This window comes from Pangasianodon hypophthalmus, chromosome 28, assembly GCF_027358585.1.
Source record: "Pangasianodon hypophthalmus isolate fPanHyp1 chromosome 28, fPanHyp1.pri, whole genome shotgun sequence".
NCBI classification, from domain to species: Eukaryota; Metazoa; Chordata; class Actinopteri; order Siluriformes; family Pangasiidae; genus Pangasianodon; species Pangasianodon hypophthalmus.
The window spans coordinates 900272-925174 of record NC_069737.1 but is presented as its reverse complement, the minus strand read 5'-3'; the positions used below and the strand labels follow the sequence as shown (position 1 = coordinate 925174).

General features: G+C 39.6%; 1 protein-coding gene across 4 annotated transcripts; it reads left to right on the top strand.

The window, feature by feature from the left end:
- The first annotated feature begins 12750 nt into the window (after nt 1-12750).
- LOC117595688 (SLAM family member 7-like) lies at nt 12751-23551 on the top strand. 4 transcript variants are annotated; one of them, XR_004577504.2, is made up of 6 exons: nt 12751-13341; nt 18462-18767; nt 18857-19138; nt 20563-20701; nt 21071-21141; nt 21513-23548. XR_004577504.2 is itself a non-coding variant. In XM_053231096.1 (6 exons), exons 1-6 carry the CDS (start codon nt 13287-13289, stop codon nt 21618-21620), a joined length of 957 nt encoding a protein of 318 aa, XP_053087071.1. In that variant the 5' UTR covers nt 12757-13286; the 3' UTR covers nt 21621-23543. The 4 variants fall into 4 exon arrangements, 3 of the variants coding, with proteins under 3 accessions (XP_053087072.1, XP_053087073.1, XP_053087071.1); XM_053231096.1 differs by having other exon boundaries at nt 12757-13341; nt 20563-20697; nt 21513-23543; XM_053231097.1 differs by lacking the exon at nt 21071-21141 and having other exon boundaries at nt 21513-23551.
- The last annotated feature ends 1352 nt before the right edge of the window (nt 23552-24903 follow it).

The following is a 24903-nucleotide window of genomic DNA, read 5'->3' as shown; positions in this document are numbered from 1 at the left end:
GTTAAATTCCAAACGGCCTTCGTTTTGTAATATAATAATAAAAACACCCCAGGAATAAAATTAATTTTCTTTCTCCTATCAATTGAAATTGAATGTTGAATTGTTTTATGGAGGTTAGAAATGCTCTGTGTGGTGGTTTATGCTTTTTTAAATGTACAGCATACAGTTTCATTCACCTCAGTGGTGTGTTCTACTTTAAGTGCTAGTTTTATGCATGTGGGAAGAAGCAGTCCATACACCACACACACTTTCACACACAACATTTATACTTGTGTTCCACCGAACAGCGCAAACCGCATTCATACACACCAGTGTACTGCCCTACATACAGCTAGCCACAGCTTCTATTATGAGTTGCAGTGACACAGAGATGCACGAGACCCTGTGCTGGTTTCCTTTTGAAAACATGCATGCAAAAGTAATGACACATGGATGTGTGACAAACGTCATTTATTACAAATTATTCCAAAACATATGTATATAAGAGGGCTTGTCTTTTTATCTCTTTCATCTTTTTGCGTTTTGACTTTAGTCTCTGTAGCACTACATCACACTGAGGTGAAGATCCGTCTGCACCTCACACACAACATTCTACTACATCACAACCTCAAACACCTGAAAATACAAAGACGAACCTTCTCAGCATCTTTTTACACCTTCTTTTAATTCTTTCACACACTTGCCCGCTGCTTGCTCACCACTTCCTTTAGAGCTGTGACAGATATACTACTTGAAAAGAGGTTTGTGATCTGGTGTGATTTACGTGAAAGCCGCTTCCACGCTGGAAAACCAGATAAACCGCAAGACCAAGAACTTCAGGCATCTTAACTGCAAAGATTAATTATAGAATAAAAGGGGACAAAAGTTTATTAATAGGAGTAAAGTTTGGTAGCGTCAGATACCTCGAGACTTTCCATCACACCTCAGGAGTAAATATCAATGACATCATACGAATGTGAACTTACATCACAAAACACAAAACTATAACTCAGGGTGGATTTTTCAGTTTGAACAAAATGAAGCAGTTTCCATGGTGATTTGTCTGATCCATTTCCTTGTTCCACATTGTGCTGTAACAGTAACACAGGGAGTTATTTTGTCAGTGGTGAGAGGTGTGTAACTAAAGCAGTGTAAAGACTGTAATCATCCAGCAAACACAGCATTGCTATTGGTCAATAAAGATCACATTTAAACCTATTTATGAAGTACAGCGTGTTGAGTTATAATTTGTCATCATTTCCAAACAGGTTCATGTAAATGTGTCACAGATGCCAGAACAAGAGTACCCAGAAACAGAACACAGACACAGGTTAAGAGGGTTTTATTAACAACATGAGGAGGGTGGCTGTGAGTGAGCTTGAATGTTGACCAGGGCTTGAACTCGGATCATCAGCGTGGGAGAAAACGAGGCATCAACCTCTAAGGCATCGACTTCTATGATGAACTGAAGTGAGGGGTCAGGCTGAACCAACACAGGGGTGGAGATAAATAGCTCCTTCAGTTTGATAAAGGCGGACTAGCCTTCAGGGGCTTCGGGACGGGCGTAGAGGTGGAGGTGAGTCTAGCGAGGGGTACCGTGACCCGGCTGTAGTTTCTGATGAAGCGGCAATAGAAATTGGCAAACTTGTTGACAAGAGCCTGAAACACTGCTGGAGCAAAAGGCATGACCAGGTATTCGAAGTGGCCCGGGGGGTGTTGAATGACGTTCACTGGTCCAACTTCATGAAAACAGTGGCCCCAGGCAGCAGCTCGAAGGCAGAATTGAGGAGTGGCAGGGGGTACTTGTTTTTCACAGTGATGTTGTTTAGGCCCCGGTAATCAATGCAAGGGCAGAGGTTTTTGTCCTTTTTGACCACAAAAAGGTCTGGAGGAGCGGGAGCCAGGGAAGTCGTAGTGGCCACAGTGGGTGTAAGGCAGGTTTCAGGCATGAGGAGTGACAAAAGGGGCTCCAGTTCGCAACTCTCCCAGCTGAACAGTCTACTTGTGGGTTGTGTTTCTTTAGCCAAGAATAGCCTAGCACCAGCAGGGTACATGGAGATTACTGGAAGCTAGAGGCACCTGGGGTCGGCTGGTTCTCTGTGTCACTCCCACATGTGGTTATCCAATCTGATAGCAAGAGAGATTAGTTGGTCGAGGGAGTCTGACTCGTCCTTTAGGGCTAGGTCATCCTTCATCTGCTTGCTGAGTCCGCTCACGAACACTCCCTGGAGTGCCTCCTCTTTCCAGCCAGACCCCAAGGGAACAAGGGAACACTGGAAGAGGAAGGATTTGCACTACCCTAAGTCGCCCATATAGGGTTCAGGATCTGGGACATATGCTTCACCCTGGGGTGGACTGGGAGGAGAAGCAGATGGAGCCACAGGGTTAACTTGACTGGGCTGGGGATCAGTGGGCATCTGGGCCAGTTGGAGGAGAGTGCAACTGAGTTGCTGGCTGAATTGCCCAATGGATAATCATGGTGCTGCTACTCAAGCCCACCAAAGATGGTACCATGGTTAGTTAGGGCTGAATGACAAGGATCTGGTTCTGCTGGGTCCATGTCAGCCAGAATGTCCTGTCACAGACACAGGCTCAGAAGCAGAACACAGACACAAAATGGAGGTTAATAGGGTTTTATTAATAATGTGAGGAGGTTGGCTGTATGTGGGAAGGGAGCTGGAAATCAGTGTCAGTTTAACTTAGGATTCAAGCCTGGGTCAGCTGCATAAGAGACCAGTGTTCATCCAACGCGCCACAGGGGAGAGGGAATGAAGATAAGTGCGAGCAAGCTTGAATTATGGCTTGAGCAGCGCTTGAACTCAGGTCAGCAGCATGGGAGCTGCGTGCAGAGCCAGTGAACCACGAGGAAGACAAGGCAGGGCTGGGCGTTTCAGGAAGAGTACCAAGAACGAGCAGAGAAGGCAGGATGAGCAGGGAACTTGGAACTCGGGGAGAAAAACACAGGATAACTCGACGAGGAAAACATTTTACATAACATGAAAGAAACTGTGAGGAAAGCTGGAAGTGTACCACACTGAGGCAGGAACAATCTGGAGATGAGTGGCTGAAGAACTGGGGCTTATAAATGCTGCAGATTGGGTGAGTAGGTGAGAACCAGGTGTGATCAATCTGTAATCAGGCTAGGCACGAACTGGAGTGCTACGCCCCGACACACACACACACACAAAAACATAAACAGAAGGGAGAGGGAGCGAAACCACTGGAAACACTAGAAGGGGAAACACATGGATATACAGGATATGGTCGAACCATGACAAAATGACTGTAGATTATACACTGGTATCCTCTAATGGTCAAAACATCATGCTGTTGTTGGAGGTCATTTGGAGCGGTTCTAATATGAAGAACACAAGCTTAAAGCCAAGTTCTTAAAAGGCAATAACTTGAACAGACTCACAACACACAGTGTTAGAAAAAACACCTCACCAAAAATAAAACTCATGACTAAAGAGAAACTTCATACTGTAGCACTGAAGAGTCTCATGTAACACAGACCTCAAATAACCACAAAACTGCCCAAGGACATGGTGGTGCAAAGCATGCTGGGAACTACACACTAGTGCTGAGCGCAAACACAGCAGAGAACTCAGTCCCAGAGCTACAGGAGGATATCTGTAATAATATGTATAACTAACTGAATACAAAGAAGAAACAGTCAAATGCTTCTAAATAAATGTATTTAGTGCTGAGGTAAAGCTGTAGAAATTCACAATGATTCACGTGATGAAAAACTCACAGTCTATCAGAAACAACAGCGACATCTGGTGGTTTTTCATGTATCATGTGCTTTAATAATATTTGTAAGTGGTGTGTTACTGATCTGATGTACACAGTGCTGATATATGACTTAGACATTGATCTTTTTGTGTTTAATACTGAACCTAATACACATTTAATGAGATCAGCCAGTGAAATAAATGTGAACAAGTTTCATTACTGATGCACTGCAGTGAGCTTCAAGAAGTTCATACACATCTAATCTCTTCTTTGTCTTTCACTCTACAGCTACATTAATGTCATTATCATCACCATAGATTTATTATTAAAGGCTTTTAATTAAGAGAAAAACATTTCAAAGAAATCACAATTATCTGCTGGACACTCTCGAGGAAAAAAGTAACACGAGGTTCCTGGACTGGATGAAGGATGAAGCATGTGATGAGGTGTTTATCACCAGATCACGTGTTGTTTCCAGTGAATGTGCAGATGTTTACCAGAAAAGAAGGGATGGACTGTGATGATGTAAAGGATGAATCAGAGGTGCAAAACAGTATTATTGTTCAAATGATCACACTGCAAAGGTTTGCCATGGGCTGAAATTCTAGCTTCTGAGGAGCTCTTGGGACTATTATACAAAAAAAATTATACTGCATCTTTATACTTCATTTCAATTTTATTTGTATAACACTTTTAGCAATGGACATTGTCACGAAGCAGCTTTACAGAAAAATATAAATTCAGGATATAAATTGTAAATGTATGAATTTTTCCCTAATGAGCAAGCCAGAGGCGACGGTGGTGAGGAAAAACTCCCTGAGACATCATGAGGAAGAAATCTTGAGAGGAACCAGACTCAAAAGGGAACCATCCTCATCTCGGTGACACTGGATAGTGCAATTATAAATCATTCCCTTCTATAACTGTATACTACATGGTCAAATAGTGTAACCAGGAAATTCATTACAGTTTTCACATGAAGTCTGTTTTGCTGAAGTTATCAAACTGTAGTGGCTTCCTTTGGTTTGTAGCCAGTTCTGTGCAGGAAAGTATATTTGACGCTACTCCAAACCAGTTTGAGGTAGACTTGAGTTTATTGTGACAAAAAAAGAAGAAGAAGAAGAAGAAGAAGAATACTGGAAAACAAAAACTGTGAATAAAAGGTAATTGCTACGCAGGTCAAAAAACTGTCTCCCTTCCCACTCCCCATTGCATATCACATCCTGTTTAAGATGGCTGCCGGCAGAAAATGCCAAAACGGATGCAATTCATCACATTTACCACAGGGGGGAGTACAGAAAACTAAGACATCTAATGAAACAAGCAATAGACTATAATGAAGACATTGTGCAGCAATATTAGTAACTTTATGGCTCCTGTACAAACTGTTCACTTCAAGACATTCTGTTATACACGATATGCATTTTACAAAAACCATTTTAAAAAAAACTTCCCTTCTTTTTGTAGTTTATTTTGGAAATTCACAAAACCCCATCTGACAATATTGTGTCTTATTATCGTAAGTGTGTCTTATTATGCTTGATATATGAGAACAACATATAACACAATAACATGACATAAAATACAAAAACAAAATAATATAAACTAAAATAAAATAATAATTGTATGGCCCAACAATCAGTAATAAACAATACACTAAGCAAGGCAACGTGTGCTAGAAATGTGTGTTAATGCTGACGCTGTGAGTGCAGATGTAGCAGAAATGAACAGAAACATAAATAACATCCCATAAATAAGTAAACAAACAAACATATAAGTAATATGCAAGATATAATTTTAAAATCTACAAATCATAAATGAAAAACATTTTATTGTTATAACAACAGGGGACACTGATGCTGTTGTTTGCTTCATGGACTCTCTTTTTATGTCTCATCTGTCTTTAACTCAGGCTGGATTTTTCAGTTGGACTTTTAGCAACACAAAGAAAGTGAAGCCGTTTCCATGGAGATTTGTATGGTCCATATCCTTTACACAGTTACACCCGCTATTTTCCTGTCTCCAATTATAAACAGCTTTATCTGACTTTTTTTTTCACTATTCTGGCTGGGTAATATAAGACCACAATGCCTTCTGCGTAAATTCTGTTTCTGATGTTGACTCGACCCTCAAAAAGTTCACTTAAGTGAGTAAACTATTGAAATAGTGGAAAAGCTCTTGAGATTTCTATAAGAGGAAATAACAAGGTTTGTTATTCTTCTAACCAGTCAGAATTCAATTTAATTCAATTGTATTTCTATAGCGCTTTTAACAATGGACATTGTCACAAAGCAGCTTTACAGAAATAAATACATTCAGGATATAAATTTTAAATTTAAAAATTTATCCCTAATGAGTGAGCCAGAGGTGACGGTGGCGAGGAAAAACTCCCTGAGACGATATGAGGAAGAAACCTTGAGAGGAACCAGGCTCAAAAGGGAACCCATCCTCATCTGGGTGTCACCGGATAGTGCGATTATAAATAATTCCCTTCTGTAACTGTGTACTACATGGACAAATAGTGCAATTGTATAACCAGGAAATTCATTATAGTTTTCACATGAGGTTTTTTTAAGCTATCAACTGTTTACTGATGGAGACTTGAGCGCAAAGCTCAATAAACACTTTTTGAGTTCAAGCCATTTTGATGGTTTCTAAGTGGAACCATCCACAGTAATCTCAATGATATTCAGGCTGTCTGTGTTGGATGCCATCCTCAGTAACACCGAGTGATTTCCAAGTAATGAGAAATCCAACCAGAAGTAGGGCATCAGGATGGATCAGGCAGGTCCGGAGAGCAGAAGGGGTCAGGATCACTGGCATCTCAGGAGTAGCATGTGCAAATCGACACAGAGAGAGAGAGAGAGAGAGAGAGAGAGAGAGAGAAAGAGAGAGAAAGAGAGAAACACAGATTATTAAGTATGCTCTTGTATGGTAATGATTAAAGACAATGTACATTGTGTTGGTATGGGTCTTGGCACTAGGATGTACAATAGTGTTGTGCAGGGCCGAGAGGACAATATATGGTGTGGAGTGGAACCAAGTGCAGAGACGGACCGCAAAACCACTCCGCCTAAAATGTGAACACCTTGAGCATCCGTAGCGCTAGCCACTAAGCTAACTCTGGGGGTAATACACACAAGGGTCATCGTGCTTATGTGATACTGTGTAGCCTGAAAACGAGCACCTCAATCAGGGTGTGAACCAACACTGAGCCAGATACTCCACACACATCAGCTGTTGTAGCCAAAAAGAAGGATCAGAGGAAGCCAGGCACCCGAGGGAGCGCTCCAAATCCCGGTTGACTCTTTCGGTTTGGCTGTTGGATTCAGGATGGAAACCCCAAGGATAAACTAACCGTAGCCCCCAAGGACCTGAACCACACGTCGTAGTAGAAGCTTATCTGTCTCCTTGGCCAAAGGGAATCTGGGCAGGGGAATGAACTTACAGGCCTTCGAGAACTGATCCACAATGAACAGTATAACCACCATCCCTTGGGATGTCAGCAGACCTGTAACAAAGTCCAATGAAAGGTGGGGCCATGGGTGAGAGGGTATGGGGAGGGGATGAAGCAAACCAGGTGGGTGAGTGCGTGGCTCCTTGTTCCGAGCACAGACCTGACAGGCAGCCACATAGGCCTGGACGTCCTTCTCCATATTGGGCCACCAGAAACGTTGAAGCAAAAACTCCAGGGTTCAGGTGACCCCGGGGTACCCTGCAAATAGAGATGTATGACCCCAAGACAGGGCCTGAGGCCGTATGGTCAACAGTATATAGAGTTTTCCTGGAGGGCCACCACCCGGGTCTGGCTCCTGATGGAGAGCCTTGCGGATGGCTTCCTCCAGGCCCCAGCGCAAGGGAGCCACTATTCGAGGAGGGGAAATTATAGGCTTGTGGGTGGGTTCCCGTGAGGGTGCATCCCATTGCCTAGAGAGCGCATCTAGCTTAAGATTTTTGGAGCCTGGCCTATAAGACAAGACAAAGTTAAAGCGTGTAAAGAGCAAAGATCACCAGGGTTCAGGCGCATGGCCTTCTGAATGTAGGTCAGATTCTTGTGGTCCATCCAAATAAGGACCTGGTGCTTTGCACCTTCCAGCCAGTGCCTCCACTCCTGCAATGGTAGTTTCACAGCCAGGAGTTCACGGTTCCCAACATCATTGTTACGTTCTGGGGTATGTCCGCATGTTTTTTGTGTTTTGTTCTCTCCCCATTTTCTCCCGCCCTCCCTCTCTTTCTCTCTCTCTGCAGCAGTTGCCCCATTGGATAACGTTCCTGTCTGTCTCAATTAACCCCGCTGATGTCATTGCCCATGACATCCAATCAACCTCTGACCCCGCCTATTTAAAACCCGCTGCCATTCATTCATGAGAAGTCGTTGTTGTCCTGGTCGTGTAAAACTAAATCCCTGTTGTACCTCTGTTTGTTCTGTGTTGAGTTACGCTGCCTTACTGTGTTTGTCCTTGTATGTCAATTGTTCCATGTTTCCCCGCTTTGTTCTAGTCACTTGTTTGTATGGTTAATTTGTTGTTTGTTACTGTGGTTGTGACTTTGTTAGTGTTGGGGAAAAGGGGACAGGTAAGTACGTCACGTGACATACATGGTGCAGCACGCAGGAGGTCCGTTTTTGTATTAGACACACTAGGTTAGGAGCGAGCACCACCCTCTGTACTTTTGGTTTGGCTAGTTAGAATAGGTAGTTAGAGCATCCTGGACGCTGAAGATTTATTTTCTATCTTTTGTTGTAGTTAGGTTAGAGGGCTAAAATAGGTAAGCTTGTTTTGTTTTGTTCATTACTTTGCTTTGGTGCCGCTCGCGTCCCTTTTTCCCCTTTGGTGTCCTGTTCTGTGTTACTGTAAATAGTTTGTAAATATTACCACTCTCACCCGGCACTACACACTTTACCACTTGTATATAGATAAATAAATCACTTGGATTGTTTTGCACTACTGGTTACTGTTCCCTGATTACCCACACACCACTCATATTTTTTAATAATCAAATAGTTATTCCCCACATACCCCTAGACTAATTGGGGTTGTAACAATTAGTTGTAAAATGAAGCGTTGGAAAAAATTTTCTGAACCCCAGGAAGCACTCTACCAGCCAGCCTGAAGTGGGTTGTGGCCACTGTGCTACTGCCTTTACCTGGTCCAGGTCCATACTAAGTCTCCCTTGGGACACAACAAAGCCCAAGAAGGGGATTGTGGAAAATGAAATTGTGACTTCTCAAGTTTGACATAAAGATGATCCTGCAGGAGGAGCTGAAGGACCCGGCGCATATGAACAACATGTTCCTCCAGCAAGCTGCTAAAAATCAAAATGTCATCTAAATAGATGAAGGTGCAGTGGTTCAGGATCTCCTGAAGGACCTCATTAATGAACTGCTGGAAGAACGTGAGGGCATTCATCAGTCCAAAGGGCATCACCAAATACTCATAGTGCTCAGACGGCATGAGGAATGCAGTCTTCCACTCTTCCCGGATCAGATTGTAGGCGCTATGTAGATGCAGTTTTGAAAAATCTTTGCCTGCTGCTGGCACTCAAATGCAGAATTCATCAAGGGTAGCGTGTCCCTATCCTCCTGAGTCATGGCGTTAAGGCCGCGGTAATCAATGCAAGGCTGCAGATCCCCTTCTTTCTTCATGACCAAAAAGAACCCTGCCCCCACAGGCGAGGTGGATGGGCAGATGAATCCCAAAGACAAAGCCTCTTTAATATAGTTTTCCATGGCCTGGTGTTCTGGGGGTGTCAGGGAGAATAACCTGCCCCTAGGCGGGGCAGCTCCTGGGAGCAGGTTGATCTCACAATCAAAGGACCTATGGGATGGCAGCATCTGGGCCCTTCATTTGAAAAAGATCTCTTGGAAGTCCCAATAATCTTGGGGCACATGGGATCAATCTACCAGTTCCAACGTAGCTGGAGGTAGGGTGAGTGTTCCTTTGAGGCAGCTCTGGGAACAACTAGAGCCCCAAACAGAAATGGAGCTGGTAGACCTGTCAATGCAGAGATTATGCACTTGAAGCCATGGGAACCCGAGCACTAGGCACAGCTCAGGAACCCAGCTCACATAGAAGATTAAGCGTTCTGTGTGGTGGTCTAACTGAAGTATGATGGGTCACGTTTGGGTGGTTATGGGTCCTGAGCTTAATGGTGTCCGTCAAGCACGGAGACTGGTATGGGATGGGGGAGCTGGTCTACTGGCAACCCTAGTCTCTTGATTAAAGTCTCATCCATAAAATTGCCAGCCGCCCCTGTGTCAGCGAAGGCCTGTAGACTGTTTTTTTTGGTCATCTCCCCAAACAATGATGACAGGAATGAAAAGGCCAGATAGGTGAGGAGCAGCGAAGGAAGGTCCCAGGAAGAGGGACCTGTGATGGCCCCAGCCTCCAGATTCGGGCCCCCTGGAAAGGCCCATGGTATCCAGTCTGTATTTGTTTGCCAGCATGTCCGCAGTTGCCGAACAGCGCTCCATGCGTCCTTCACGCAAGCGGTTGTCGATTCTGATCGACAAATCATATAATGCATCTAGATTCTGGGGGGGATCATGAGTAGCCAGTTCATCCTTTAAGCTCTCGCAAAGGCCCCGCACATATGCAGCTAGGAGAGCTTGGGTATTCCAGCCCGAGCTCGCCGCGAGAGTCCTGAACTCCATGGCTTAATTGGCCACCGAGTGGCTACCTTGACGGATCAGCAGAAGGGATGAAGTCATGCCCCCCACCCCTCCGAGTGGGTGGTCAAAGGTGCTCCTTAGCTCTGACACAAATGAGTCAAGGGTGGGGTGGTCACCTATTCTATTCTGCCACACTGCTGTGGCCCATGCAACAAGCTGAAGGTTATAGACAGAAACATGTGCAAAAGAGCTTCAACCTCAGATGCTCCATATCATGGAAAGGGGTATCTTTAGAGCACTAACTGATTAACCATTAGAAATTTAAAATTAATCTTTATTTACTTCTACTTGACAATTCAACAGCATAATTTACAATTACACTCAGGCCTGAATACAGAAATATACAGTGACTCAGTGTTCCACACTGTGCTGTAACAGTAACACAGAGAGTTGTTTTGTCAGTGGTCAGAGGTGTGTAATTAAAGCAGCGTAAAGACTGTAATCATCCAGCAAACACAGCATTACTATTGGTCAATAAAGATCACTTTTAAAACTAATTATGAAGTACAGTGTGTTACAACATATACACTGATATCCTCTAATGATCAAAACATCATGCTGTTGTTGGAGGTCATTTGGAGCGGTTCTAATATGAAGAACACGAGCTTAAAGCCAAGTTCTTAAAAGGCGATAACTTGAACAGACTCACAGCACACAGTGTTAGAAAAAACACCTCACCAAAAATAAAACTCATGACTAAAGAGAAACTTCATACTGTAGCACTGAAGATTCTCATGATTCACAGACCACAAATAACCACAAAACTGCCCAAGGACATGATGGCGCAAAGCATGCTAGGAACTACACACTAGTGCTTCACCAGAAAAGAAGGGATGGGTCGTGATGATGTAAAGAATGAATCAGTGGTACAAAGTAGGATTGTTTTCAGAATGATCACACTGCAAAGGATTGTTTATAATCCTTATAAAGCTTCGGAGGGGCTTCTGGGACTATTATACAAAAATATCGTATCTCTATAGTTCAACATTTCTATTATACACGATATGTATCAGAAAATTTCTATTTGTTAACAAAACAGTCGTGTTGCATAAAAACCTACAAAAGCTTTTAGTTTTATTTACTGTCTCCAAAAATCAGTTATTTAGCACTGAAATTACAAGACTTGTACAAAATCTGTGTGTATGTGTGTGTGTGTGTGTGTGTGTGGGTGTGTGTGTCCTCCTGACTCACTAGTCTTGTATTTTAAGCTTGATATTTGAGAAAGGGGAGTTTTGGATCCTCAGGCAAAATACATGTCTGTGTGAAGAAGTGTAGAGTTTAGCACTTGTGCAGTAACTCAAGACAATTTCAAGAAAATCTTTGTGGCAATAAAATAAAATAAAAAGTTCAGTAGAGCTCAACAATCAACAACACACTAAATAATAAAATGCTGTAAATGTGTGTTAATACTGAGTCAGTGAGTGTAAATTTAGTAGACATTAGTAGAAACATGACATCCAACAAACTAATAAAGAAATACAGTAGAGGGCGCTGCAGCTGTGGTCTTCACACAGTATCCACTCATCTGCTTACAAAATACTGATTTAATTCCAGCTTTTATTCTTATTTAATCCTATAGATTTATATAAGACATTAGACAGTGATTTCAACATTCAGTAATTATAATTCCTTCAGTGGTGTAAAGGAGTTTAGTCCGCATTTAATAGAGAAAGATCACGGAGGATAAATATTTAATCTTTTTAAAGTCCCAAAGTCATTTCTACATTTTACAAAACTGTCTCTGTCTTATCTGAGTCTACTGTTCAGCTCCATGAAACAGCTTAGTGTTTTGTGTGTGTGTGTGTGTGTTTGTGTTAATGATATTGTCTTAGTGATAAGAAACACAGACAGACGCCTCAGCTGGCCTCCTGAGAGACTCTAATGAGCTCTCTGTTGGTCTCCATGGCTTATAATTACAAACTTCCCGTGTAGTCAGTGATTTACAGGAAATCTGAGCTGAAGTCAGACAGATGATTGTGTTTACTCTTTTCCTCCTCTCTCTCTCTCTCTCTCTCTTAGTCTTTCACTAAAATGGAGGCAGGGCCCTGCTGAAAAATCCAACTTTCCAAAACTCCTGCTGGTCAAAGACCATTTACTGCATGGAAACACCTTCACAATTACTGCTACTCATGCAACATCACAGACAATACTACAAGGTGATTAGAAAATCGATTTTAAAACAAAATATCAAAACATCTAAATCACACATACTGTATGTGCAAAAAGAGTGTTTATGTATCCATTTACTGATACTCAGCTATTGTAACTAAGCATTCATTCTGTGGGTGGGAACAAATCATAATGTCCAGAAATCATAAAGAGATCCATAAAGAGCTCTGCTGCCTGTGTGAGGAGGATCAGAGCAACAGCAGTCAGTCTGGCGTGTGTGAGCTCATGTACAAGGAAGAGGAGGTTATCACTCTCCTACAGAGAACTAGAGCATGGCTGGGAAGTGGGAGTGGGAGAAGATACAAGAACTTATTTTAGAAATAATAATAATTTTTAAAAAAACTGGCGCTTCCTACTGACCACGCCTGCTGGTCCTTCAGAACTTCAGAACACATTCTTTAGAGGTAGTTTTTTATGTTTAGGTTTACTCCAGGAACTGAGATAACATCTGAAATGGAATAAACATCCTGAAAATACCCTTTTGGTAAACTGAATTAAGTGCTACCACAGCTCTCTCATACTGCTGAGGATAATCTGACTCTTGCAGCAGGGATGATAAACGCTCTTCCGCCAGCTCCTCCTCCAGCTCCACCCTTCCTGCAATCGACCTTCTGAAGCTGAAGCTTGCTCGTATTGCTGTAGTTCAGTACAGTGAAATGATTCTAATCTTTTACTTACTGTAACCTGAGAGAGTCATGGTGATAAAATGAAGTGAAGATTATAAAGCAAAATGGGGACCTGCTTCCCCCGTCACCGATTGAGTCTGCTTTTCCTTTTCATATCAGGTAAGAGTTATAATGTGGCTGCTGCTGTTTGTTATAAAAGTGACAGGTAGAATGATGTGCTTATTTGAATGGCTCATGTTTCAGTGTTAGACATAATTTAAAACCTGGCATAGAGAAAAAAATATTAGACTAAACACCAGATTATATTAACTTAAACTAAAGATGATTTACATTTAAGAGCACAGCACTGAGCTAAAACCCTGCTGAAGGAGGTTAATGCAGCATGAAAGAAAACACAAACACGAACAAATGCATTAATTCTTATTTAATAAATGAAGTTTTTTCACAACACATGATCTAACTTGTTGGAGTTCTCCTTTGTTCTCGGCTGTTGGAGATTTTTCAACATATTTAACTTGCAAATTGTGCTTGTGCTGTGAAACAAGTTTGTAATCGGATCCAGGGAGATAATATGTACTTTGTAGGATGGGTCTGTTTACTCACTAATGTGAATCCCCTTTAATGTTAAATTCTTTTCATGCTCAGTGGAATAAAGGAACCTTTGAGAGGTGTGTGTGTGTAAATAGTGTTTGTGATGTTAGAATATATTTTACTTCTTCACAGTTGTAAATCATAATATATTACTTTGCAGAATATAAATCTAATCTATAAAATGTTCATAAGACTCTTTCAGATGATGGTGAGCTGTTGTGCACTTTAGTCTTATTCACTGTGGTTCTTTATCGAAGCAGGATTTCCTGAGTTTTGGTCGGCTTGTGCTGAGACAGAGTTAGAAAATTTATATAAGAGGAAAGATGTCTATTAAGATATAAAAATGGGGAAACATTGAATAATGGTAAAGGGATTGTAGCTTCCTTCTGATGTCAATATCTGTTCATAAGAGCACATTTCCTGGTATAAAGCGTATACAGTATACACATCATGTCCTTGATTAAAGTCGGAAAGTCTTTCACACTCAAATTATTCCCATAACAAGCATTACAGTGTTTGTTTACAGTTCTGCAAGAACTCACATGACTTGTAGTCTGAGGACACTGTATACTATATGGAAGGAATATATGCATGAATTTATGCATTATGAAAAATACCATCAGCTGTTCAGACTGATGAATGACATCACTGATTCTCTCTTAATGTATGAAGCAGCTAATATCCTGACAGAACCAGGTTACAGTTTTGCTTTATTAAACCATTATCAAACACCAGATCAACCACAGAAATAGAAAAAATACAGGAAACATCATTTTACATGTAAACTGCCCAAAACTGTCTGAGGAAGTTGTATTGTATTCAGATTCAGATGCAATTAGAAAGAATAGAGGAAACCAGTCATTTATATACAGTAAATACTCTCTCTACTCTGACTCTTAGTGTTTCTTTACAATAAATGACACTGAAATGGCTAAATGAAGAAATGAAAATATAAGGATATAAGAATATAAGATATCTAATATATCCAATCTAAGAATATTGGAATTTGATCTTGTCTATTCACCGGAGTTTGAGTATAAAAGACTCATATATGTATTATATGTGTATTATGCAAAGATCTTCTCTTTCACTGGTAAAGAATGATCTTTTGTAGCCTGTGTAGTGTCTCGTGTGATGAGTGGAAAGTCAGTGGGTGAGTAAACAACATGGTGGGATTTTAGACGTTTAACCACTAAAGCAATAAAGCATGTTGTGCATAAGCCCCCACTCTGTGCATAGATGCAGCAGAACAATGCACGGAAGCTGACCGAGAAGCTGCACAGGCGAGTGAGCATGAAATTATCCACATTTTGAACAGCACACAGTGAAACTGGATTCTGCAGAAAAGATACGTACAACAAATAAAACCAGTGGGGTGAAACTCAGGTGTCAGTGGGTGAAACTCATTTGTTATTTTCCTAACTGTAAAGTGAATTTCTAATCCTATAGCACAGAGGACCAGATGTATTAATCAGTCTCTTTTCAATAAGACTGCATTCTGCATGAAAAACATTGTGTCATGTAGAGACTTGGAGCATGAGAATAAACACGCAGTTTAATCACTGTGCTCATGAAAAAAAATATAAATATGAGTAAGGGTGGACGTAGGGCTTTGGGTGCGTCTGAACAACTTCTGCAACCATAAAAAGCAACAGTGGCTATGATAATATCACGATGAAATGGAATTAGCAGATGTATTTTCAAATTGGTGTAGGAAGTGTTGTAGGAGGTGCTTGTTGTTGTAGCAGTGTTGGAGCTACTCTTCTACTGACATGTTCTAATTATTCCCAGTTGGAAAAAGGAACTTTATCTAACCAGTTTGGCAGTAGTTGGTTGGAGTGATTTGCATTTCGTAGGTCCTATGCAGCAAGACGCTACTGAAATCAGCGGTTGTTAATGTCAACGTTTTCACACTTTTGTTTCTTTGCCACACGCTAATGACGATCCCTAATGTTTCAGTAATTTTTGACGTAATGTTAAAAACACTAATAGAGTAGTAATAGAATATGTGGGCGTGTCCTTCTTGTGCTATTGACCAGGAATACCTGAACATCTAACTATAAAACTTTACTGCAGTAAAAGAGACGCAGTGCCACCACCTTGAATCGAAGCTCTACACAGCCACATCACACACTCACTAATGTGGATTATTATCAGACAGCATCGTCCTCCATTAAATAAAAAACATAATAATGTGACAATATTTCTCTGAATATATTTTGAATACTAGACTAAATACGTATTCATAGCTTTTGATTAATTTGGGGCCCCGAACTACAGCCAGGTTTGTCTGTGAATAAAGTCAGCTCTGAATATGAGGGAGGATCGAGATCGTGCAAGTGAGAAGTAGGTGCAGATACGAGGTGGAGAAATGGGAAGTGTGATTAATTACATATCCTGCTCCATGAACTAAACTTCAGAGGCCTGTTGCACGAAGCCTGTTTCGGTGGCTACCCAGGAAAGTGTTTTTCCGTTTCAACAAGGTTAATTGTATTTTTAGAGGTTTTCATCGCCATGGTAACTTACACTACAAGGCTAACCTGCTCCGGAGCAGGTTTTATTCTGGAGAAGAGAATCCAACCCCAAATTGGCCCAATCAGCTGTGAGCAAACTGATATAAATCTGACGCATGAAAGTGAACCCTTTAGTGTTTGTAGTGATGGCTTCAGCGTTTGTGGAGAATCCTCTGGAGCGCAAATAATAAGAACGGCACTTTGATGGGAAGAAATTTTAGGGACAGACACAAATCCCCTGGATTTTCCTCATGGAAATTTGCATGAAAGATAGAGATTTTCAGCAGATGGTGTTGTTTATCTATGCCAGCTTCTTGAATCATACATTTAAGCTCTGACACACTTCAACCACACGCTTATTGTACTGCTAACTGTATGCACTGCTTTGCGGTTCTTTGCGAGTGGTACATATTTTTATGCGGTGACATTATTCCTTCCTAATATAGTTTCACAAATTGATAAATTTTTTATTAATATTTAATATTAAAGAGTTTTTTTTCCTTTTCAATCCGTTTATTCTCTTTGTGAGCCTATAAAAGTAACTCACAAATTTACACAATCAGTAATTTTCCCAAGCTTTGGCAGCCGCAACGGTGTCACTTTTTTGCAGTTAGTGAGGTTTAAATTCCTCATATTTACACATAATAATTTCTTATTTGCTCTTCAGACAGAAGTATGCTCACCTGCTTTTTTCCATGTTGAACGCTGTTGGTTGTTTGCTGTAAACATCTGGTTTTATGTGCACATGCACGAAGAGTAAACATTGATTCAGGGTTAAAACCTGAGTTGACTGAGAAAGTGCATAACCTGCATTATGAAACCTGTTAACCTTAATTAACCCGGGTTGGATTAGTTTGGTTTTGTGAACTCTAAACTCTCTCTGTGACTCTGAGTTTGTTCGACTCGGTTCGTGCAACAGGCCTCAGGTGAGTAGTGGTGCTGGTTTAAACACCAACCAAAAGCAGGTGTAAATCAGCACCATCAACTGTGTTAAGAAATAATCACACTGTATATAGTACACTGTACATTTGTAGAGATATTGAGAAAATAAATTTCTATAGAACTAAGGCAGTTTTTGCTGCAGCACTTTTCTAACACCATCAACTGTGTTAAGAACTAATATATTGTAATCATACTATATATAGTACACTGTATATGTGTAGAGCTGCAGCACCTTTCTAACAAGCTCCTGTGTTCTAACAATATTTGAGGGTTAGCTGGTGATGTATATTTGCTGTATATTTGCTGTATATGTGCTTGATTGTGAGATTTTGTTAAGGAATATGACAGTAAAAGGTTTTGAGTGTATGTAGGAGTTCAGACAGTGTGAAACGTGTGTGTAATCAGTAAAAGCATGATTTAGAACTGCACAGGTAATTGCTTACAGATAATCAATCGCCAGTTTTGAGTCTTTATAATATACGGAATATGGTGTCGCCTTCAAACAAGTCACATTTAAATGAAGAGCGTCTGCGCTATTTTAGTCTTTTTTGCTATCCTGATACACTGCACTAGTTACAGTCATGAGAGGAAGAAAGTACTCTCCCTCAATTCTGCGTTTTTATTTTTCAGGGCCTTGATCACAATTGTGTGGCCCTCACTAACGTCTATAAACAAAAATATAACCTCGTGTGACAAAAAAAAACACAACAGATTTCAATATTAGATTTAACACAACTGTTAGTGTGAAACATGAAACATAGAAGTGAAACAACTTTTTTCCATGACTGTTAGTAATAGAAATGAAAAATTTCGGGGAAAAAACAAAACAAAAAAAATAACAGTGACTGTGGGGGAACAAAAGAATTCAAGAAAACACACACAAAAATCCAGCAAGACATTTACTGAATATGGATTTTTCAAGCGTGACATGAAGCATTACATATTATAAGTTACTGACTTGAAGTTACTAAATAAATGTTCAAATGTTACAATAGTCCTAGATTATAAATTGGGAAAATCTCGGATGGTCAAGGCTTGGCGGCTGTTTGACCAAAAATCTAATCTCTGATTTAAAGCGAAACTGCAGGTTGAAGGAGAGATGAGAGTGTATGAACACACATGTAGTTTTAGTACATTTTGATGATTTATGATACTTTTTTTAAACAATATTTTTAATGTGATTTATTATGACTCTGACATGAGACTCACTCTCAGTGCTGTTTTCTCTTTCAGAGATCTTCAGCTCTGTTGGTGGATCTTCAGGTCAGGAGCTGCTCGGTGCTGTAGGCGAGTCTGTTACTTTCCCTACCAGTGTGCCTGTTTCTGGCAATCTAATTTATAAAGGCAACACAGTTGGACAGGTGTTTAATAAACAGAGTGACACAAATGTCAGTGAGAAGTTCATGAATCGTCTTCACTGGGTGAGTCAGAGTGGGTTCTTCACTCTCTCAGACCTGAGAACAGATGATTCAGGACTTTACACAGCGGAGAGCACTAAAGAGCTGAAGGGAAAACAGGATTATCAGCTGGAGGTGTACAGTGAGTTTGTTTTTCACAGATTTTAGACATAAACAATAAAGAACCTTAAATTCTTAACTTATCAGATTGTTCATGATGTTTCTATACAGAGAGAGTTTCAGCTCCTCGGGTGATGAAGGCAGCCTCCAGTTCTTCAGAGTTCTGTTCATTACTGTGTTCTGTGAGGAACGTCAGAGGACTGAAGCTGTTTTTGTATGAAGATGATGTTTTATTAAACAACGCCAGCAGCAGCAACACATCCAACATCATACTCAATCTTCATCTGGAAATAAAAAAGACGGACAATCGCACCTTCAGCTGTGTGGCTTCCAACCCAGTCAGTAAAGAGTCAACTCCAATCAACATCTCACAGTACTGCTCTCTGGACACAGGTACGAGACGAGACTGCAAAATACACAACACTGTCTGTTATGAGGTCATTAATGTGATCATTAAACACTTTGTGGTGCTGTTATAGTAAAATAATAAGTGTAATGTATTAGACTGAGAGCATTAATATAAACCTGTGTGCTACTGTCAGAGCTGCTGTTATAGAAAATTAATCAACACCTTCTGATCATCACAATCCAGAATTCAACAGTGCTGTGATGTAAATAGATAAAGTTAAATTTTCTCCAACTGATAATTATAAATTTGACAAAGACATGAACATCTGTTATGTCTACCGGTAGACATAGTTCCTAAAACTTGATGTGCATGATGTGATGAGAGTGTTATAGTTATCTGTCCTGAATGATTAATATTTTAATATAGAGGCATGCAACTGTATGTGTCCTTCCAGTGAATTGCTGATATTATGCTCTATAATCTACACTTGATATCCCCATGACCTGTTCTTAGTTTTGGTTCTTTATAGCTTTATCTGCATATTTTATACACACACGTTTCCCATGCTCAGATTAACGTTGACTGCTGCTGAGCCAGCATTAAAAACTGTGACCTGTTTCTAAATGGCTATATCACATCCTCAGCAACGTGTGTAGCTAAATCTGTTACTCCACCCTCATGATTAAATTATTAATCATGTATTAAATTATAATGTTAAGCCTGACTGATTAAGTTAAGCTCTCAGTGTTGGTACACCCTTTACATCCTGTTTAATCCTGAACAAACTTGAGCGTTTACTGTTCATGTGTGCTCAGAATTTGGTTTGCTGGAAATATCCATTTTTTGACACACACTATTTAAAATCTTTGAAAGCCAATCTTTCTGAAAGACGTTATTTTCTGGGAACATGGTTCCCCAATATCTGTTAGATCGAGCTGATTCAGGACGCTCCCAGAAATAAGATTTTTACCTCGTGTCAAAATGCACATCATTTTCAGATGAATCTGAGTGGGCGATCCTAAACGTTATTCAAAATAATGATGTGAATTTATAAAATTATAACATACTTTGCTTTGAAAGCCAATTCACACAATTAAGCTTTTTCCCCAAGTGAAGCCATGAGAAAATCCATTCGAGTCATGATCACACCGGTTTTCACCTTGTCTCAGCTCACAACAAATTCTTTTACAATGTGCGATACTTGTACTTTACAGCACAAGGCCGGCTTTAGAGACACATAAAATGGCCGCATGTCTCACTTGCATTATATGTGGAAATGTGAATAATAACCAGGTTAGCGATGTTCATGAAACATCTCTAAAAACACATTTCACTTTGTATTTCTACTATTTTAAACCACATCCATATTACAGCAGAGTACATAATGTTATTTAATTAAAAAATAAACACTTGGACAGCTCTAATGGTACTGTTTTTTGTTATTTAAACCATGTATTGTTTTGTACAGAAGATGACGTTAGTCCTCCTCGGTCCAGTGTGCCCATTGCTGTCATATGCAGTGTGATTTCAGTCCTAGCAATAATCGTGATGTTTGTGTGTCTGTGGAAAAGGAAACAAAAGGAATCCAGGAGGCGTACAGAAGGCAGGTATTTGTCTGATTACGGGCAAAAAAGCAGAAGTGAAATTTACCTCTACACCTCATCTCACTTCTTAGTAACCCTGTATTACTGCAAATAATTCCAGTTTTGCTATTTAGGAATTTATTCATGTCCTTGAGAAACAAACAAATTCTGCATTTGACTTTTCATTTTAAATTGCAACGTAACAAGCACGTGCAGAACGGCATAACACACAGTACACATGATTAAAAATAACTTTTAACTTACATATTTCTACCAATCTCATTTACATCCTGATCATTTTTCTCATCTGTGAGTCAGTGTCTGTCAGTCTCTCATTATAGACCAATAAACAGTCTTTACTGATGCTGCTATATATATTTTTTATCTTTGCAGACTCATCTGCAACTGAAGGACTGAATGAAGAAATACAGTATTCTGTGGTAAATCATAAAAATCCCACTCAGGTCAGTAACTGATGGACTGACAGACAGTGACAAACATTTTTCTATGAAAATATATAAAAATAAACCCGACAGTATGGTGTGATGTGTAGCAGCTTTTCTCACAGAGCAGTCGGGTTTCACAGCATGGAGGACTTCAGTGTGGTTAAAGCTCTTGTGAATGCTGTGGTCTGAGTGGATTTAAGCGTTACTGAGCTCATGCACGCGATGTCTGACTCTCACAGCTTTATAAACATGTACAATGTGCTGAAGTGGACAGAAAGTCCCTAATGACAGAAAGTCACTTCTCATAGAGTTACAGTATTTAATTATAAGTGACACTGTTTCTCTCAGATAAATGCACTGAATTTTCTCTCTCTCTCTTGTTTAAACAGGCAAATATACGAGAACCTGCCTCTGAGGAAGTCTGTCCGCTGACGACCATTTATGACCAAATTAGAATAGAGAGAACGGCTGACTGCGACAGTAGCAGAACAGAATAAACCGGAACTGGAGGGTGCTTATCTTATTATATTGCTTGAAGAAAAAACTTCCACATATTTTATAAAGACACAAACAAAAGGTTGCACTAATAAAAAAGGGTTTTTAAACTTTTTAACCAAAACATCATATTGTGCTTATGCTTATGTTCTTTATTCAGATGAAAGGTTTTGAGCTTAACAGGTGGTTTCTGAATTTTTTTTTACAGTTTAATGCAGCCGAAAAACCTTTGAGTGAATGTCTCTGCATTTATAATATATAATATAATATAACAATATACTAATATAATATAATATAAGCTTATTTATTTAAATAAAACCCTTCATCTACTGCAAAAAAGGTGTTTCAGTTATTGTTTTTTCCAATGTTCTGCTTTTGTATGTCAGTATTCTGCCAGTGTCAACAGACCTGAATGCGATCTGTCATTTATGGCTCAGTGAGCAGCTGTTCCTTTATCTGATGTGGTTGTGAAAGAACAATGAGGCCCTAATCATCAGGATGCTGCTGTATTCCAGTTCCTCTTGTGTGGAGTGGGAATGAGTCCAGGTGGATCCTGTAATTCAGTGAGGGGAATTTTGGGAAGAGAAACGTCGAGTGAACTGACACACAGACATGCAGCAGAAGCTGAACATGAATTATACTGTAGTTATAAAGTTGCGTCTGATTTATAACCATGGAACTTTTTCAGGTCATACTCTGACAGTCTGATAAAGCCAATTATTTAATATTTTACCACCAGTTACCTAGATTTACTGCTATACAACTTCATGACCTGATAACTAAGATTATTCATAAAAACATTTCAGGTCAAACATGTCCACTTTCACACCAATCTTTCATTTTCATAAATTCACCCTGTAAAAATATCTAAAGCAACAACCACAAGACCATCAGATTTGACTTATACAGTTTCCACTTGTGGCAATGGAACATACTACTTTTCTGTTCTGGACTTTTAAGGTCACTAGTTTCGTTTTCACATAGCCTCAGCTTTTCTGCATTTGCATATTAATTTGTATAACCAGTATCACCAGGGGAACTTTATCATTCGCACAACAAATTTGTAGTATAATATTTTAGTCCTGTGTATTTACGTGAAGAAGTTGTTGTGCTGTAATACATTTGCTTAAAGTGTTTCCCTTAAAGTCCTGTAGTTATTCTAATCTCACTGTATATTCACACTCACACGCAACAAAGCAACAGGTGACTTCATTTTCTACGTATGTGCCTAACTTCAGTTACAGAGCAACCAATGAACTGAGATTTCTATGCAGATTAGGTATGATGTTGTGCACTAATAAATCCAAATGCTCACATGATTCCTCAGACCAGTCCTATGGTGTGTGTGGTCCAATATTTCTTCAGTTCCTCACTCACAACTTTAGTTCCTACCTGCAGTTAGTTCCTGTTTACTGTTTAACAGAAAAATAGAAAAACTGAAGTTTCATCTTCTCCTGTCGTATATAACCTCTTATTAAATATGTACAGCGACATTATGAAGGAAAATAAAGCTCAGGAGGAAGTAGCAGAGATGGTTGGGGTCTCTAGTGAGGGTATGTAGTTATGTCAGTGAGCTTATTTTGCTAATCTAATAAGCACAAAGCTGATCATTTAACGTAAATCAAACAATTAATTCTCACTCTGATTACTGCATTAATTAGTTTGTGTTTAAGTAATATATAGCTACTGTATACATAGTGATATATAGCTATGTATCTCATTATAACTAAAAAAACTAAAAAAAAAAAAAAAAAAACTGGACAAGCCACACCCATTAGCAACAGCAGCGGTGAGAATACACACTGACTGTCCACTAGACACTGACTACAAGCAACAACTCAATCACTTCCTAGTGGGAACTCAGGGTTAAACTTTTTCCAAATAAGAACATGTTAATTGTGCTGAAGCAGACACTATATTACACTATAATACCATATTAGTACATTTGTAGTTTGGGTTTGTTTGTTTTTTTAGAAGAATGATGTGTCACAATCTCTGTAATATGATTTTAACACATGTTGGAAAAGTTAAGGGTTAATAATGAGCCACTTGCAGGATGTTCTTCAGAGCAGTACTGCAGTAGGTCAGAGGATTGAAACGGTCTCACACCTCAGCTCTTCCTGTGCATTTCAAAGAAAACCCCCAAGTATGTGTGGTTTTGTCCTCACAGAGACACCTGTGTGTGTGTGATTGTGTGTGTGTGAGTGTGAGTGTGTGTGGTTGTAAGTCTTGCAAGTCTGTTTCACACTGTACACCACGTGATAATCATGTGACCTGAATGTGCATGCTATTATTTTTCATTTGTTCTATTACATAAAATACCTCTCATGCTCTTAAATATCTTATTTATATATCACGTTGATCTCCAGAATTATTGGCACCCTTCAAGAGAATCGGCAAATTGATGGGATAAAGTGTTACACAAAATGATTCACATTTACCTGGGAAAACTACTTAACTTTGCTATTTGGCCACATTTACAGAATTGTTTATTTATTTATTAAAAAAGAAGAAGTATGAAAACACAGCAATGCAAGAACAATGCACAGTTTGTCAGAATCTATGAATTTTATGGGGTTTTTTTAATAACGTTTTTGTCTCATAACAGCAACATGTCTTTCGCTGATAGAGATTTTGTTGTTGTGTGGTAGCAGTGTGCTTCTACAAACGAGTTTCATCTTTAATATCTTTTTATTGCTTTCAGTTTCCAGACTTAACACCAGGTTGCACATAAACTCAATGAAAAAAGACCTTTGACCACAAAAAAGCCATTAAAAAGCATATATATAAAACATATACTGAGCATTAAACCGAAATATTAATAAATCCATCCAGTCTGCTTTAAAAACAAACTCATGTAGCTGTATGGAATCGCATTAAACTGACGCCTGCTGCCACCTGGTGTCCAAGTGTGGTACTGCACCTCACAAATCCTCACCAGAGCTGAACAAAGTTCATTGTTAAATTGTTCAACTGAATAAAAACTGTAAATTATTTCAGTAGTCAATTATAAAGTCATCCCATGTTTAAGTGTATACATATATATATATATATATATATATATATATATATATACATAATTTTATATATATAAAAATATGTATATATTATATATATAAAATATATATAATAATTTACAGTTTTTATTCATTTGAACAATTTAACAAAGAACTTTGTTCAGCTCTGGTGAGGATTTGTGAGGTGCAGTACCACACTCGGACACCAGGTGGCAGCAGGCGTCAGTTTAATGCGATTCCACATATATATATATATATATATATATAT

What these genes read in the sequence shown, in the direction of transcription:
- LOC117595688 (XM_053231096.1), top strand. Translation starts at nt 13,287, where the DNA reads ATGGGGACCTGCTTCCCCCGTCACCGATTGAGTCTGCTTTTCCTTTTC. An exon ending in GCTTTTCCTTTTCATATCAG is followed by an intron (nt 13,342 to 18,461) that starts GTAAGAGTTATA and finishes TTTCTCTTTCAG; the next exon opens with AGATCTTCAGCTCTGTTGGT. An exon ending in GTACTGCTCTCTGGACACAG is followed by an intron (nt 19,139 to 20,562) that starts GTACGAGACGAG and finishes TGTTTTGTACAG; the next exon opens with AAGATGACGTTAGTCCTCCT.